This window comes from Poecilia formosa, unplaced genomic scaffold (genome assembly GCF_000485575.1).
Source record: "Poecilia formosa unplaced genomic scaffold, Poecilia_formosa-5.1.2 Scaffold35, whole genome shotgun sequence".
In the NCBI taxonomy this organism is placed as follows: Eukaryota; Metazoa; Chordata; class Actinopteri; order Cyprinodontiformes; family Poeciliidae; genus Poecilia; species Poecilia formosa.
This window is the reverse complement of record NW_006799974.1, coordinates 1659551-1672195: the sequence shown is the minus strand read 5'-3', so window position 1 is coordinate 1672195 and position 12645 is coordinate 1659551. Positions and strand designations below refer to the sequence as shown.

The window sequence follows — 12645 nt, the reverse complement described above, 5'->3', positions numbered from 1 at the left end:
GTCATTATGGCTCTGCAACTTCCTCCCAAGGAGCATCAGAGGACCAATAGGTTAACTCCTTTCAGATGTGCCTGAAGTGTCAAAAACAATTGCAGATCCTGGATTGAGAAAGGAGAATGTGGAGAACAAATGCTTAAGAGGTTACAAGAAAACGCATTTCTGTCTAATTTCAAATGAGGGACGCCTCATGACTTCTGCACAGCGTTGTAGTCGGCATTTGTTCTTTGCAGTGTTCGTCATAAAAAAACATCCCAGTCCACTGTGACAGCGGCCTCGTTCTTCTCGTTTCATGTTTCCTCAGGAGTAAGTCTGGTAGCCGCTGAAACCGAAATTTCTGCTGTAGTTGTAGTTCTGCTGCTGATAAGGCAGGTTCCACTAAAATGACAAGAAAAAGAATCAACCCGGAGCAACAACACACACACACACACACACGCACACGCACGCACACACACACACACACACACACACACACACATCTATTTAAATACAACATTAAATCTATTCTTATACAGTTAAAAATCTTCATGGAAAGATTCTAATTTTGTATTGGTTTGGTTTATCAACATCAAATAAAAAAAAAAACTTTAAATGAGATTATGTGTTGCAAAAGAAAGCAATTCAGACTATAAGCTGAACAAATAACAGATAAAAATTCCTCACATGTCTGGCCTCTGGTTGCTGACTCCAAGGCTGCATGTCACTTCTTGTGTTGTGCCAACCTTCAGAGACAAAGGCAATGTTAACCAGCAGTTTGCACCAGTATGTCGACATAAAAGAAAATATTCATTGTGTCTCATGCCAACCATGAACAGCTCCCCACTGCATCCCATTTGACGGTGGAGGACTGAGAAAGTGACGTCTTCTCTTGTTCCATCTGGGTTTCTTGTCTGGTTTGATGACAGGAGGCAGCAGTCTGTGAGCCTCCTCTTTGTACTGCGTCAGGAGGATTTGTGCCTGTTCCTGCGGCAGCTCTGCGTACTGTAACTCCTCCATCAGGTCAGGCTGCGGTTCTGGAAGACTGCAGCTCACTGAAGCCAGGAAAACAAAAACAACGTCAACGCTGTGTCTGAACAGGGACAAAAAGATCACATAAAGACAATAAATGCCCATCCCTGTGTGCAACTGAAGTTGAAACCCTTTTTCCCAAAAAAGAAGCAAATAAATCGAACCTTGGAGTTTGAGCAGGGCAGTCTCAGGGATTTGCTCGCCGTCGCTCATTCGACGCTGCGACAGTCGTGTTTTCCACTCGTCGGCAGACGGGAAGATCACCACCACCCGCCGCCTGAAGCCTGCAAACAGCTGCAGCTTGTGTCGACGTGCAGAGAAGAGGACGTTGCACTGGGAAAACACGAAAAAAAAAGTTGCGTTAAATGATCCACTCACACAAACAGCAAGCTTTTATTTTAATTAGTAATTTTTTTTTTTTTTTGGGTGAAGTTCTCAGTTACCTGGTCGAGGATGTAGTTTCCAGGCGTCTTGGCAGCGACTTTAATGAGATCAGTTAGACACTGGGAGGCCTGCTGCAGCCTGCCGTCTCTCTGACCACCACTCTGCACAAACACACACACACACACACACACACACACATAGGTTATGAGGACTAGCTGCTCTGAAGTGGATCGAGCTCTAAAATAATTGCTCAAATGAATACAAATTTGGGTTTTCACTGACAAGCATACAAGCGAGCAGATCTTCTGTCCCCAGCAGTCTGTACTTCTTCTCTGGATGCTGCTTCATCAGCGTCTGAGCCCAAAAACTCTTCCCAGAGCCGGGAAGACCCACCATCATCACCACCTGCAGGGACAGAGAGGTGAAACCTGCAGCCTGAACGATTGATTACATATTGAGTGTATATTTATGCACATTGAAGCACAAATATGAGGTTCTTTAAACCTGAATAGCAAGGTCCAAAATCTAACCTCAGACTGCATTCTGGAGGTAGGAGCCGATGTGATGCGCACTCTCTGACCAGCAGGGAGCGCTGTCAGCGGCATAAATCCCATTGGTCCAGGGTACCACTGAGGGGTTATGTGGTCCAGAAGGAATCGGACCGAACAGTTCTTACAGAGAACATGAGGAACCAAGGCTCGACCCCGCAGCAGAGAGGCACTCAGGGAGAAAGCTGTGCCCAGGAAACGACCGTTTTTATGGAAAAACAACTCAACAGCGCCATCTGCAGAAAAGGCCTGTGGTTGTGGAAGCACAAACAATAAAAAATTTGAGAACAATCCCAGCACCACTCAAACTAAAGAATATAAAGAAAGACAACTCACAGCATAACAGCCAATGATGTCCCCCTCAGAGAAAGGCTCACCGTACTCCTCTTGGGTTCCATCAGAAACCTTTTTACCGCGTCCATCGTAAGCGAAAGAAAACTCGTCCTCCCCTGACATAAAACACAACAAGTTCCAGTTAAAGCTCTGACAACAAACAGAAAAAACATGTTCGGATAAGAGCGACCTGATCCTCACCGAGCAGCAGAGAGGAGTCGCCCACAGACCAGCCCACTCTCAGTCCGTATGGATCCTTGACCTCTTGGTCAGCAGTCAGCAACCTCCTCTCCACCCGAACCTCAAAACCCACCCGTCCCTGCCGCACCCCGTGGGTGAGCCTGCAGCCGGACCAGAGCAACGGGAACCGATCCCAGAACCGTGGCTGCCCCCAGGACCCATCAGAGCTCACTTCAAAGTGGAGGTGACAGCCGTCTGTGGAAACAATCAAAGTGTCAGCGACGTTTCTAACAGCTTTCCAGAAAAGGAAACTGACTTCACTCTGGACTCACATGGATCTAATCTAACTTTATCTTCATCCCACTCTTCCTCGCCTTTGTCCTGTTGAAGCTGTGGTGATTTGGATCTGGAAAGACACAGCAACTCAATTAAAAACACTTTCTGTGAAGAGAAACTGAATAAATCTGATGAGTAAGCCTTCCTGTTAAATGTTCAGGAGTGGAGAACGCCTCACTGGTTCCTCATATAGAGCCTCTTGGGTTAAGAAAATAACTCAGATCTAAGCATTATAAATAGTCAAATTAGACGAATATGGATGGTGAAAAAAAAATGAAATCAAACAAACAATTGTAATTCTATTTTTATCATCCCATAACCTCTACAACTCAAAACGGAAACATGTAAAACTATATAAAAAAGATTTTAAAAAGTGGTTCTCTGAGTGTGAACACCCTTAAACTAAGACATTGAAAAACTTTTCTTGGCATCTAGACCAATTTGAAAATTTGAAAAAAGATTTCTCAAATCTGGACTGCATTATACTTTATACAGCTTTTTTTTAAAGCTGTATAAAGTTATAATGGACAATTTTGAAATTAATGTTGATTTGTCATTTTGCCAACAATTATAGAGCTTGACAAAAACCTAAGCTGTGATTAAGCAAATCAAAGATAAAATGTAACCTTTAAATATGAATAAATGAAAAAAGAACTTTCTCATTTATGAGAAATGTTGGTTTAGATTTCTAAACAATTAAAAAATTTAGAAACTCAAAACTTTTTCCATACTCAAGCCTTTCTTTTCCAGTGTGAAGGAATTCTTGTTAGTCAGAAACACTTTAAATGACAACATTTACATCAATTTGAATCTGGTGGTTTAAATTCAATACAGCCACATCCACCAGAAAGAAGGTACGGAAAAAACATTATGAAGAATTAAATTACTAAATTTGTCCCGTTTAGCCTCCCATAGCTTTGTAGATTTTAATATTCACTTTATTAAGGATTTACCTTTTGTATCGTATCTCCTCCTTGAACTCGTAGAAAGCTCTTCCTCTGCCCGTTTCCTCAGAGAGAGGACCATCTGAATGCCCCAGCTGCCTGCCCTCCGCCTGGCAGACAGTCTCGGTCCCTGAACGGCACTCAGAACCCGGTGGTACCGCTGGTGGACCGGGTTGTGGCTCAGTCTGAGTGGCAGTGTCTGTGTACTCTCTACCCCGGTCTACTTCACACGGCGCAGCGGCACAGTCGACCACCGGCAGTGATGAGGACTCGGTCCGAACCTGAACTTCAACTGGTTCCGTCGGTCCAGAGGGTGTTGACGAGCTGCCCTCCAGCAGTTCTACATGTTCTGGACTCTGTACTGACTGCGAGGCTGACCATAGTCTGTCCACCAGGTCAGCCTTCAAACCTCTACTGTCCAAACCCAGTTCGGTTAGTTTGGACCGCAGTTCGGCCACTTTTAACTTCTTAATGTCCACCAGCTTCATTCTTAAGACATCAGGATAAACCAGGCTGTGGATTTTTCAGGAAAAAAAAAAGACTCAACAGAACGATAAATAAGGGAGTGATTCAAAACATCGCTTTGTTCTTCTTCGTCTTCTTTTTGGAGTCAATTGGCGGGCGGTTGCCCTCCTTCAAGTTGCATTACCGCCCCCTGGGGCTAAGAAGATATAACGTTTAGGTTAATCTCATTCATAGTTTTTGAACAAATGTAGTTGTCTTAAAACCAATAAAAACCAACTCTGACCTAATGTCTGACAGTGTTGGCAAGAGATAAATTACCAACATTGACACTTAAATATTTATGCACCTCATAATTCAGTGGTTCTTCAGACATGTTTCTTATTTTAATCAGAACTGAAACAAAAGGATTGACATTTATTCTTTTTTTTTTTTTTTAAATACCACCATTTTCATGCAGGTTATATCATTTTATTTTGTTGCATTTAACAAATACCTCATTGTTTGTTATTAAAACTGGTCCACAGGGCAAAAAAAGGTTGTGGGCATTGGGCAACATTGTGGAGCACAAAACAAAGAGACCTGAAAAAGTTTAAATGTTTTAGAGTTTTAATCTATCTCAAATTTGAAGGATCCTTGAAATTCATAGAATCATTTCATTACTTTATTCATTATTTTATTTATACAGATTAATGTAGTGTAGCCATCAATTCAGTAAACACGGGCCGTCGTTTTGTTGCTGGATGTACTTTAGTATCATCAACATACAAAAAGAAACTACAACATAAGAGCAGGTATTTTATTTAAATACAGGACAAATGCAAAAACATGAAGATGAATGAGAGAACAAACAGAACTACAGTCAATTCCATTACAAAAACCATTTTATAAATAGCTTCATACTGCAACACCAGCTGATCTCTCTTTACTTCAGACTTCCAGCTCCACTGTTTGTGTTTCATTACAGCCGCTCTGGTCGTCCACAAAACGCAACAATTTAAACAGAAAACCTCAGATAAATCTGCAACATTTTTTCTTTTCATCGTCATTCTCTGTATCCGAGCTACCACACATCAACAAAGTAGTTAAAAAAAAACCAAGCAGATCACCGGAGGAGATCCAGAGAGCAGCTCCGTCCACACAAACGGCACCATCATAAAAGTCGTCACAGGAGCAGAGAGGCTCAGCGGTGTGCACACAGCAGAACATTCAGGTCAGGCTCACACAGTGAGCCCTTTTCCATGAACATGTAGCTCTTTCTCACAACAAAAGCACCACAGTGCTTCATCTGAATAAAACAGAACAAGCTTTTTTTTCATCCCTGACGAGGACACAACTGTGCAAAATGTTGGAATCCAGGAGAAATGTAAACAACCATGCTTATTAAATAACCAACAAAAAACCATCATGATGCATTGTCAGTAACATAAATAAATAGAACAAAGCACAGTAAATGTTCTGAATAACACTGGTTATTAAATCACTGGACTATTATAGCATATCTGATTAAATTAGTCGAATCCTTTCAGTTTGAGATAAGAGTGAAGTCTTTGTTAGGACTGAAACCTCTGACAATTTTTACTTACTTTAGTTGTTGTTTGCCTCAAATTTAATGTTAGACTAGAATTCCCTTCTGTGTTTGCCGTCTTTGAGCTCATCTCCTCTACACAGAGCGACTCTCAAAACTGTACACATCCCAGTTAAAATGCCAGGTGATTATTTGTCTCTTACCAAGCAGTTTTGCACAAATAAAATAGAAGATCAAAAATATCATGCAAAGGCCTCATCAGTCAAGTGAAATGTGAAAAAGGATCCACAGCACTATATAAATATATATACATCTCTTCACAGTAAAAACAGATAGAAACTGTTGAAGAAAATAAGGGACACAGTAAAGTTACAAAAACTGGTGCCAAGAGAATGACAGCAACATTGAAGGAGCTGCAGGAATCTCTATCAAGCATTTGTTGTGCTCTATATGTGACAACAATGTTCTATGTTTTGCACTAAGGAGTAGGGCTGCAAGACTGAAGCCTCATATTTCAAGTAAAACATACAAGAAATGACAAAAATATTGCTAAACCTTGTGAGGAAACGAGTTAATAGTCACATGAAAACATAATTGAACTTTAGGCCACAGTGAAAAAAAAACCCAACAAAAAAACCATTTGATCCAAAAATAACAATGGACATTACTAAAAAGAACAATGTGAAGCATTGTGATGGCAACATCAAGATAGAACTAGACTTTTTGTCCACCAATCATGAACTGTTCCAAACATCAATAGACTTTTTACCAAAACCCTTCCAGAGTCTGCTAGAAAGCTGAATGTGAACAGGGTTTTTATTTTTCCAAGTCAAATAAATAATAGAAGAACTTCATAAAAGGACGATTAATGGTATGGACTGGTCTAGCTAAAGTAAAGATCTGACATAAAAATCAAAGGAGGCTATGAGCAACAGATCTCCTCATATTCTGATATATTTGGAGAGGTTTTGCCAGGTTGAGCAGGTAGATAATGTCAAGTGAAAAGCTTTTTTCAGTTAAATTTTTACAAATAATGATTGTTCTCAAAGACGGTTTCTAAATTATTTATCATAGCCTTTTTATACATCACAAAAACGTGGGTTTTTATCAGGGTGTTGCTGATGTTTGAGGACCACCATATATATAAAACATGTTCTAATTAGGTAATTTACCTAACTTATCAAAAACATTGAAAATCATTGGTTTTATAGCCATTTAGGTTACCAGGTTAGAAAAAAAACCAACATAGATTTTCTGAAATAAACTGTGTCTTACTCCAAAACATCACACACTTTGATAACTCCATCTTTGTAGGAATGTCACACAAATAAAAAAAAAATTATTAAAATGCAAATCTTAAGTAAAGCTGGCAGAAAATCACCTGAAGTTTTAATGAGTAAAATGATCCAAATATTTTTTCAATCAAATTCTCAATTTTAAGCATTTAGGTTTTCCTTTTAAGTCACAGTTCCCTTTAAACTAGATAATTCCCATGGTTTGTTGTATATTTTATAATCTTGTTTAGATGCATCTCTCAGAAAAGTAAAGGTAATAATGACAACAAACTGTATCTTTGGCATTTCCCTACTGCAGTCTCTTGATGCTTCTTCACAGATAATATAATTAAAAGGTCAGGCTCTGCTGACTAAGATGAGGCATATAAACAGTAAGACGTGCAGAGTGGACATTATGAGTGGTCATAATGAACAAGATGAGGTTTAAAACGGTGGCGTTAAATGTGAGGAGCTGCGTTACTACCTCACTCCCTCCCTGTCAGACGCAGACACTCGGGGTCGCAGGGGGAAGAGGAGGCGTCGGGGAGCCGCTGTCGAGGGGAGTGTGTCCCAGCAGCAGCTCCTTGTCTCGGTGCAGCCAAGGCCCCGTGATGTTCTGCCTGTGGGAGTGGTAGAGCCGCAGGAAGGCCAGGATGGACTGAACCAGCCACAGGGCCGTCACAAACCACAGAGATGCCTGAAGATGCAAACAAAGACTTACAGTCACGATTACAGGCCAAAAACATCTCTGAAAGTTTGGATTCACGTACTCAGCTTAAAATATTGTATTGTGTGTATCAAGCAGAGTTGTTTTGGTATTTCAACCATAGGAATCTATGTGATACACCAGAGGTCTGCAACCTGCAGCCACAAGTGGCTCTTTGAACATTTCACAATGGCTCTTAATAACTTTGGCTTGGCTAAAAAAAAAAAAAAAAAAAAGGAACCAGCTGATATTTTTAAATGTAGAGAAGATAACAACACAGATTTTAAATAGTTTTCAGTTTATTCCTGCAGTATTTGAATTGAATTTCCACAGACACTAAAAGTATTACTAATATGTTTTTAGATTTCATTTTCTTGCCATTAGGTTGGAATCTAGGTGCATTTTTATTTTTCACATAACTTTCCATTCCACAGAAAAAAATATCCATCCTCTATTTGCTAATTTTTTATCTTCATCTTTATTTTAAATTCTAAAAATAGAAATAAAATGGTAGTTCTTTAAAAATGCCAACAAATTACCAATAGTAGCTATTTGTCTGAAATTTTAAGTTGTCTTTTTTCAAAAGGTTGTGGGACATTTGAAATGAGTTTTATTTGGCTGCCCTGAAAGTGAAAATGACTCTTTAAGGTTGCACACTCCTGTGCTACACCAACACAGAGCAGTGAATGATTGAGCTGGGAGGAAAATGCTACACAGATTTCCCTTTTTTATTATTATAAATATAATGCTTCAAGGTGAACCTCTGCCCAATCTCAAGTCTTTTACAGTCTCTTAAGGGCTTTTGTTCCAGGATTGTCTGTGCCTTTATCCCAAACAGACAAAATGTCTTGAAGAAAAACATCCGCAGAGCATGATACTGCCACCACTTGTTTTCACAAAGGGGGTGTTGTCTAGTTTCTACCTAATGTAGAGCTATGTTGGACAGAAAGCTGAAATGTATAAAAAATGTTAAACCATGTATTACTTTTCTTCAAAATCACTACCTCTTGTTGGTTTATCATATAAAAACGCAATAAAATTCATTAAGGTGTGGTTACAACTTCACAAAAGCTAAAAAAAAAAGTCAGTTGTGTGTAAATAGTTTTGCAAGGGACTGTGTGAATATTTCAGTTTTGAATCCATGAACTATATATTTGTTTCAGAGGCCTCCAGCTGTTTAATCTGGCAATACTTAGAAAAGTAGGTCAAAACCTTGATTCTCCCGACCAAACAGATTTTAATTTATATTTGAGATCATATGATTCTATGCCCAGGATCAATGTCTCCTTTTCCACTGAATAAATGAAACATCTAGATTTTTGACTTCAGTGATGACAATGCTGATACTTGTCCCGTTTCCTCATAATTTTTGATCACCTGTCGCATTTATTGCCTGTCAATAGAGTAATGAAAGATTCTATCATGTTAGGCATGTTGGTGTGTTTCAGTTTGAGCTCCTACCTGAGCCAGACTGAGATCTGTGTAGAAAGTAGACGTGTCAACATCCAGGTAAAGAGGGACAGACTGGGACTCTGCACAACTGAACACAAAACAAGCATGAAAGACAAGAGAAGTTATGACCAGTGCTCATAATTGTGAACACAGACCATAAAAAGTTGTTCTACCCATCTGTTGAAACATTTATTACGGAGACAACTTTATCATTTGATTTTACCTGTAGGGACGTGTGTTGTCATCGGTGACTGTGTCGCACCAAGAGCTGAATCCCAGAGACAAAATGACGCTGGCCCCCGCAGACAGGAAGAGCACACAGACGCTCAGCAAGACCGTGAGGAAGGATGAAAACAGGGTGCTGGGAGGCGACGCACACATGGGAAAACATCAACTTAAACAGCGTTTATTACATAAAAAGATAAAATTTATTATTTATGAGACAGTATTGGGTTAGTTTGAGCCTGTATTTACCATTGCAATACTCTATTTTCCATGTTTAAACCACTTTTTATATTGGAAATTAAATATATAAAGCCTGCAACAAATTAAATTGTTTAAGCAGCAAAAAAAAAAAAAAAACCTAGAACATTCGATGGTAATGCATTTATAATTGACCACTAATTTGTTACAAATAATTAGTTATTTTATAATTAGTTACAGTTATTAGTACAAATACAAATGCTTTGCTTTTTCACTACAAAACTGCATATTGTTATAAAATACCAATTAGAGGCATATTGTACAGATGTTTATTTTGGACTGAAAATATTTGCAAAATTTGTGCGTCTGCCATAATAATAATGTTTGTGCGTGTCCGTGGACTCACTCGTCATGCCGTCCGTGCAGGTAGAAGAGGCACCTCCAGCCCTGCGCAGCCCCGTAAAGCGTCGTAAAAATACCCACAAATGTGGCGAGCTGGCAGGCTTCCAGCGGGCCCCACCGCTGCACCACCAGGTGAGACATCTCCCCGGACTGTTCCGTAAACTCGGCCCGGTCTTCTTTCCTCCAGTAGCCGGTGGAGAAGAGGGCGCAGCGGCCTTTGAAAGCCGAGCCGTTAAGAGCCATCGGGACGACCACCAGCAGTCCCGCCGCGACCGAGAGGGCGTGAGCGGCGCAGTGGATTAGCAACAGCCGGCGGTCCAGTTCCATGCCGGAGGTCGAAAAAACAAGTCAAAAGAAAATGGGCGTTTTTAGTGGGATAAAGAGAAAAGTCTTCTGTCAGCACATCCCGCAAGTATAGCGCTTTCTAGAGAGGAGAGGGTGGGTATTTATAGAACTAGGGCGGGGCAGACGCTACACGGGTTGCACGTATCGTCAAAGAGGAGGAGGAACTACAGAGGGATCACTCTGACGCATATTCTAGAGTCCTGATTAAAAAAAAGTACCAGAACATTCGATGATATAGCATATTACAGCTATATCATCGCATAGAAGCTATATTACAGCAGGTAATAATAATAATAATAACAACAACAACAATAATAATAATAATAATAGTAAACTATAATAAAGTATTCTATGTATTCTATTACGAACAAATATGATCAACTGACAATTTCTTCAGCAATTAAAAATATCAAGAGTGAGATTTTTATATGGGATCTGTAATATACATCTACATTGACAATAAAGGTCACACAGGTAATTGACAATATTCTTTTTACTTTGTATATTGTTACTTCTGTTGATGTCGCATTTCATTTATGCATCATAAAATGTGGCTGTGACTGCATAAAGTAAAGGAATACATGCAATGCATTTCTGAACAAGAACCAAATCTTTGGCAAATTTTTGAAGCTACATACTGAAATGTAAAATCCACAATTTTTTTTTGCTTCCAATTATAAGTCAATAAACAAAGAAATACATGTAGAAAAATATATATGTATATCTAAAAATTAAATGTGTGTCTGTTTCTTTTTGTTTATTTGTTTTAAAGGTATTGAACATTGGAAAGAAAAAACTGGATGTCGATGTATCGTTCATCCATTATCTTACACGCTTATCTATAGTGGGGTCATGAAAGGTGCTGGTGCCTATCTCCAGCAGTCAACGGGTCAGAAACGGGATACACCTTGGACAGGATGCCAGTCCATCTGGGGACAAACAATTATGCACGCACACGCCCACTTAAGGAGAATTTCGAGAGACCAATCAACCTGACAGTCGTGTTGTTGGACTGTGGGAGAAAGCCGGAGTATCCATGCACAGGGAGGACGTGTAAACTTCATGCAGAGTTTGTATGTTTCAGGATTCAAATCCAGGACCTTCTTGCTGCAAGGCAGAAGTGCTACCAACTGCGTCACTGTGTAACCCCAATATTTATCAGTTATTTCTAATAACTATGTGTAATTGCAGAAATATTTGATCAAATTGTTTTGTTTTCATTTATAACCAAATGTGTTGGCGAAGTGGTACATCTTCGTACACAAACAATCTTCAGAGGTAAAACGTTTTCTATGACTAAGCTTCCTACGTCATGTAGGATATTTGCAGATGACCTACTTCAGTGGAGAAATGTGTGTCAAATCTCTGCAGGCAGGTATAACATGTATTGTGTCGAAAAAAAGGCTAAAATTAATTAAGAAATTGGCTTTTCTTTGAATCCTCAGAAAGCCAATAAAAAACAACGTTAAAGAGAGCAGCCCCGAAGTACTTCTGCAAAGACAGAAGTACTAAGATGCATTTAAAGCTTGTTTTTGAAAAGTAGCTGGCAGGTCCAGGTGGACTTCCAGAGCCAAGAATAATGTGGAATGCAGCTGGTTGAAATACCTCTCTGCAACTCGTTATACAATCAGCAAAAGCTATAATGAAAACGCATCATTAGGTAAGAAGGGCACAACCAGGATGGACCACCAACCCATTACATGGCCACACAGAACAACCAACTTGGGGACACATACTTGGGGAGAACCCCCGCCCCCCCCCCCAAAAAAAGAGAAAAACACATGTGAGAACATTTAACAGTCATCATCTTAAAGTATGGGAAACAGTTGGAGTATCAACAGAGAAACCACACATGCACTTGAAGACCCGGCAGACTTCATGTATTAGAACCCCGGGCTGGAATTCAATCCAGGACCTTCTTGCTGCAAGGCAACAGAGCTATAATCTGCACAGATCAAATTCAAATAAACATAAATAGTTAATAAATGCATTTTCAATATAGGAAACATGCAATATCTTGAGCAATATGTTGTCCAGGCATACATTTAAATCCAAATGATTTTCAGAAACAATTTTAAATGATCTGAGAGAAAAAGCAGAAAACTGTTTACTCAAATAGCAAAATTAAACCCCACAATTCTTGACTTTCCCAATGCTAGGTTTCCTATTTAATGCTCACTGTATTTGAACTTTTGGCCAGATCGGGCATTGTACAGGAAATTTTTGGGTAGAATTTTTACTGTTCAGTGATTCTCTACATAAGCTGTGCTTCTTAAATTCGATTGCAATTTTGTAATTGAAGAGAACTTTTTGTGCTATAACA

General features: G+C 39.5%; 2 protein-coding genes across 2 annotated transcripts; both read right to left on the bottom strand.

Annotated features, from left to right (window-relative positions):
• Nucleotides 1-284: 284 nt before the first annotated feature.
• Nucleotides 285-4506, bottom strand: si:ch211-107m4.1 (heterogeneous nuclear ribonucleoprotein U-like protein 2). Its single transcript, XM_007550298.2, has 11 exons — nt 3740-4506; nt 2783-2856; nt 2472-2705; nt 2274-2386; nt 1920-2186; nt 1672-1794; nt 1449-1550; nt 1170-1338; nt 804-1028; nt 661-719; nt 285-375 (listed from the first exon to the last, which is right to left on the bottom strand). Exons 1-11 carry the CDS (start codon nt 4216-4218, stop codon nt 298-300), a joined length of 1923 nt encoding a protein of 640 aa, XP_007550360.1. The 5' UTR covers nt 4219-4506; the 3' UTR covers nt 285-297.
• Nucleotides 4507-4977: 471 nt separating this feature from the next.
• Nucleotides 4978-10483, bottom strand: LOC103136864 (transmembrane protein 179). The gene is made up of 4 exons (XM_007550297.2): nt 9982-10483; nt 9376-9513; nt 9162-9240; nt 4978-7691 (listed from the first exon to the last, which is right to left on the bottom strand). Exons 1-4 carry the CDS (start codon nt 10302-10304, stop codon nt 7494-7496), a joined length of 738 nt encoding a protein of 245 aa, XP_007550359.1. The 5' UTR covers nt 10305-10483; the 3' UTR covers nt 4978-7493.
• Between the last annotated feature and the right edge of the window lie 2162 nt (nt 10484-12645).

Excerpts from the sequence above, each read along its gene's own strand:
- si:ch211-107m4.1 (XM_007550298.2), bottom strand. The coding sequence starts at position 4,218 with ATGAAGCTGGTGGACATTAAGAAGTTAAAAGTGGCCGAACTGCGGTCC. Across the intron at positions 2,187-2,273 it reads ACATCATTGGCTGTTATGCT|GCCTTTTCTGCAGATGGCGC; the intron begins GTGAGTTGTCTT and ends CCACAACCACAG. Across the intron at positions 1,551-1,671 it reads ATCTGCTCGCTTGTATGCTT|AGTGGTGGTCAGAGAGACGG; the intron begins GTCAGTGAAAAC and ends GTGTTTGTGCAG.
- LOC103136864 (XM_007550297.2), bottom strand. The coding sequence starts at position 10,304 with ATGGAACTGGACCGCCGGCTGTTGCTAATCCACTGCGCCGCTCACGCC. Across the intron at positions 9,241-9,375 it reads GACAACACACGTCCCTACAG|TTGTGCAGAGTCCCAGTCTG; the intron begins GTAAAATCAAAT and ends TTTTGTGTTCAG. Across the intron at positions 7,692-9,161 it reads CAGATCTCAGTCTGGCTCAG|GCATCTCTGTGGTTTGTGAC; the intron begins GTAGGAGCTCAA and ends TTGCATCTTCAG.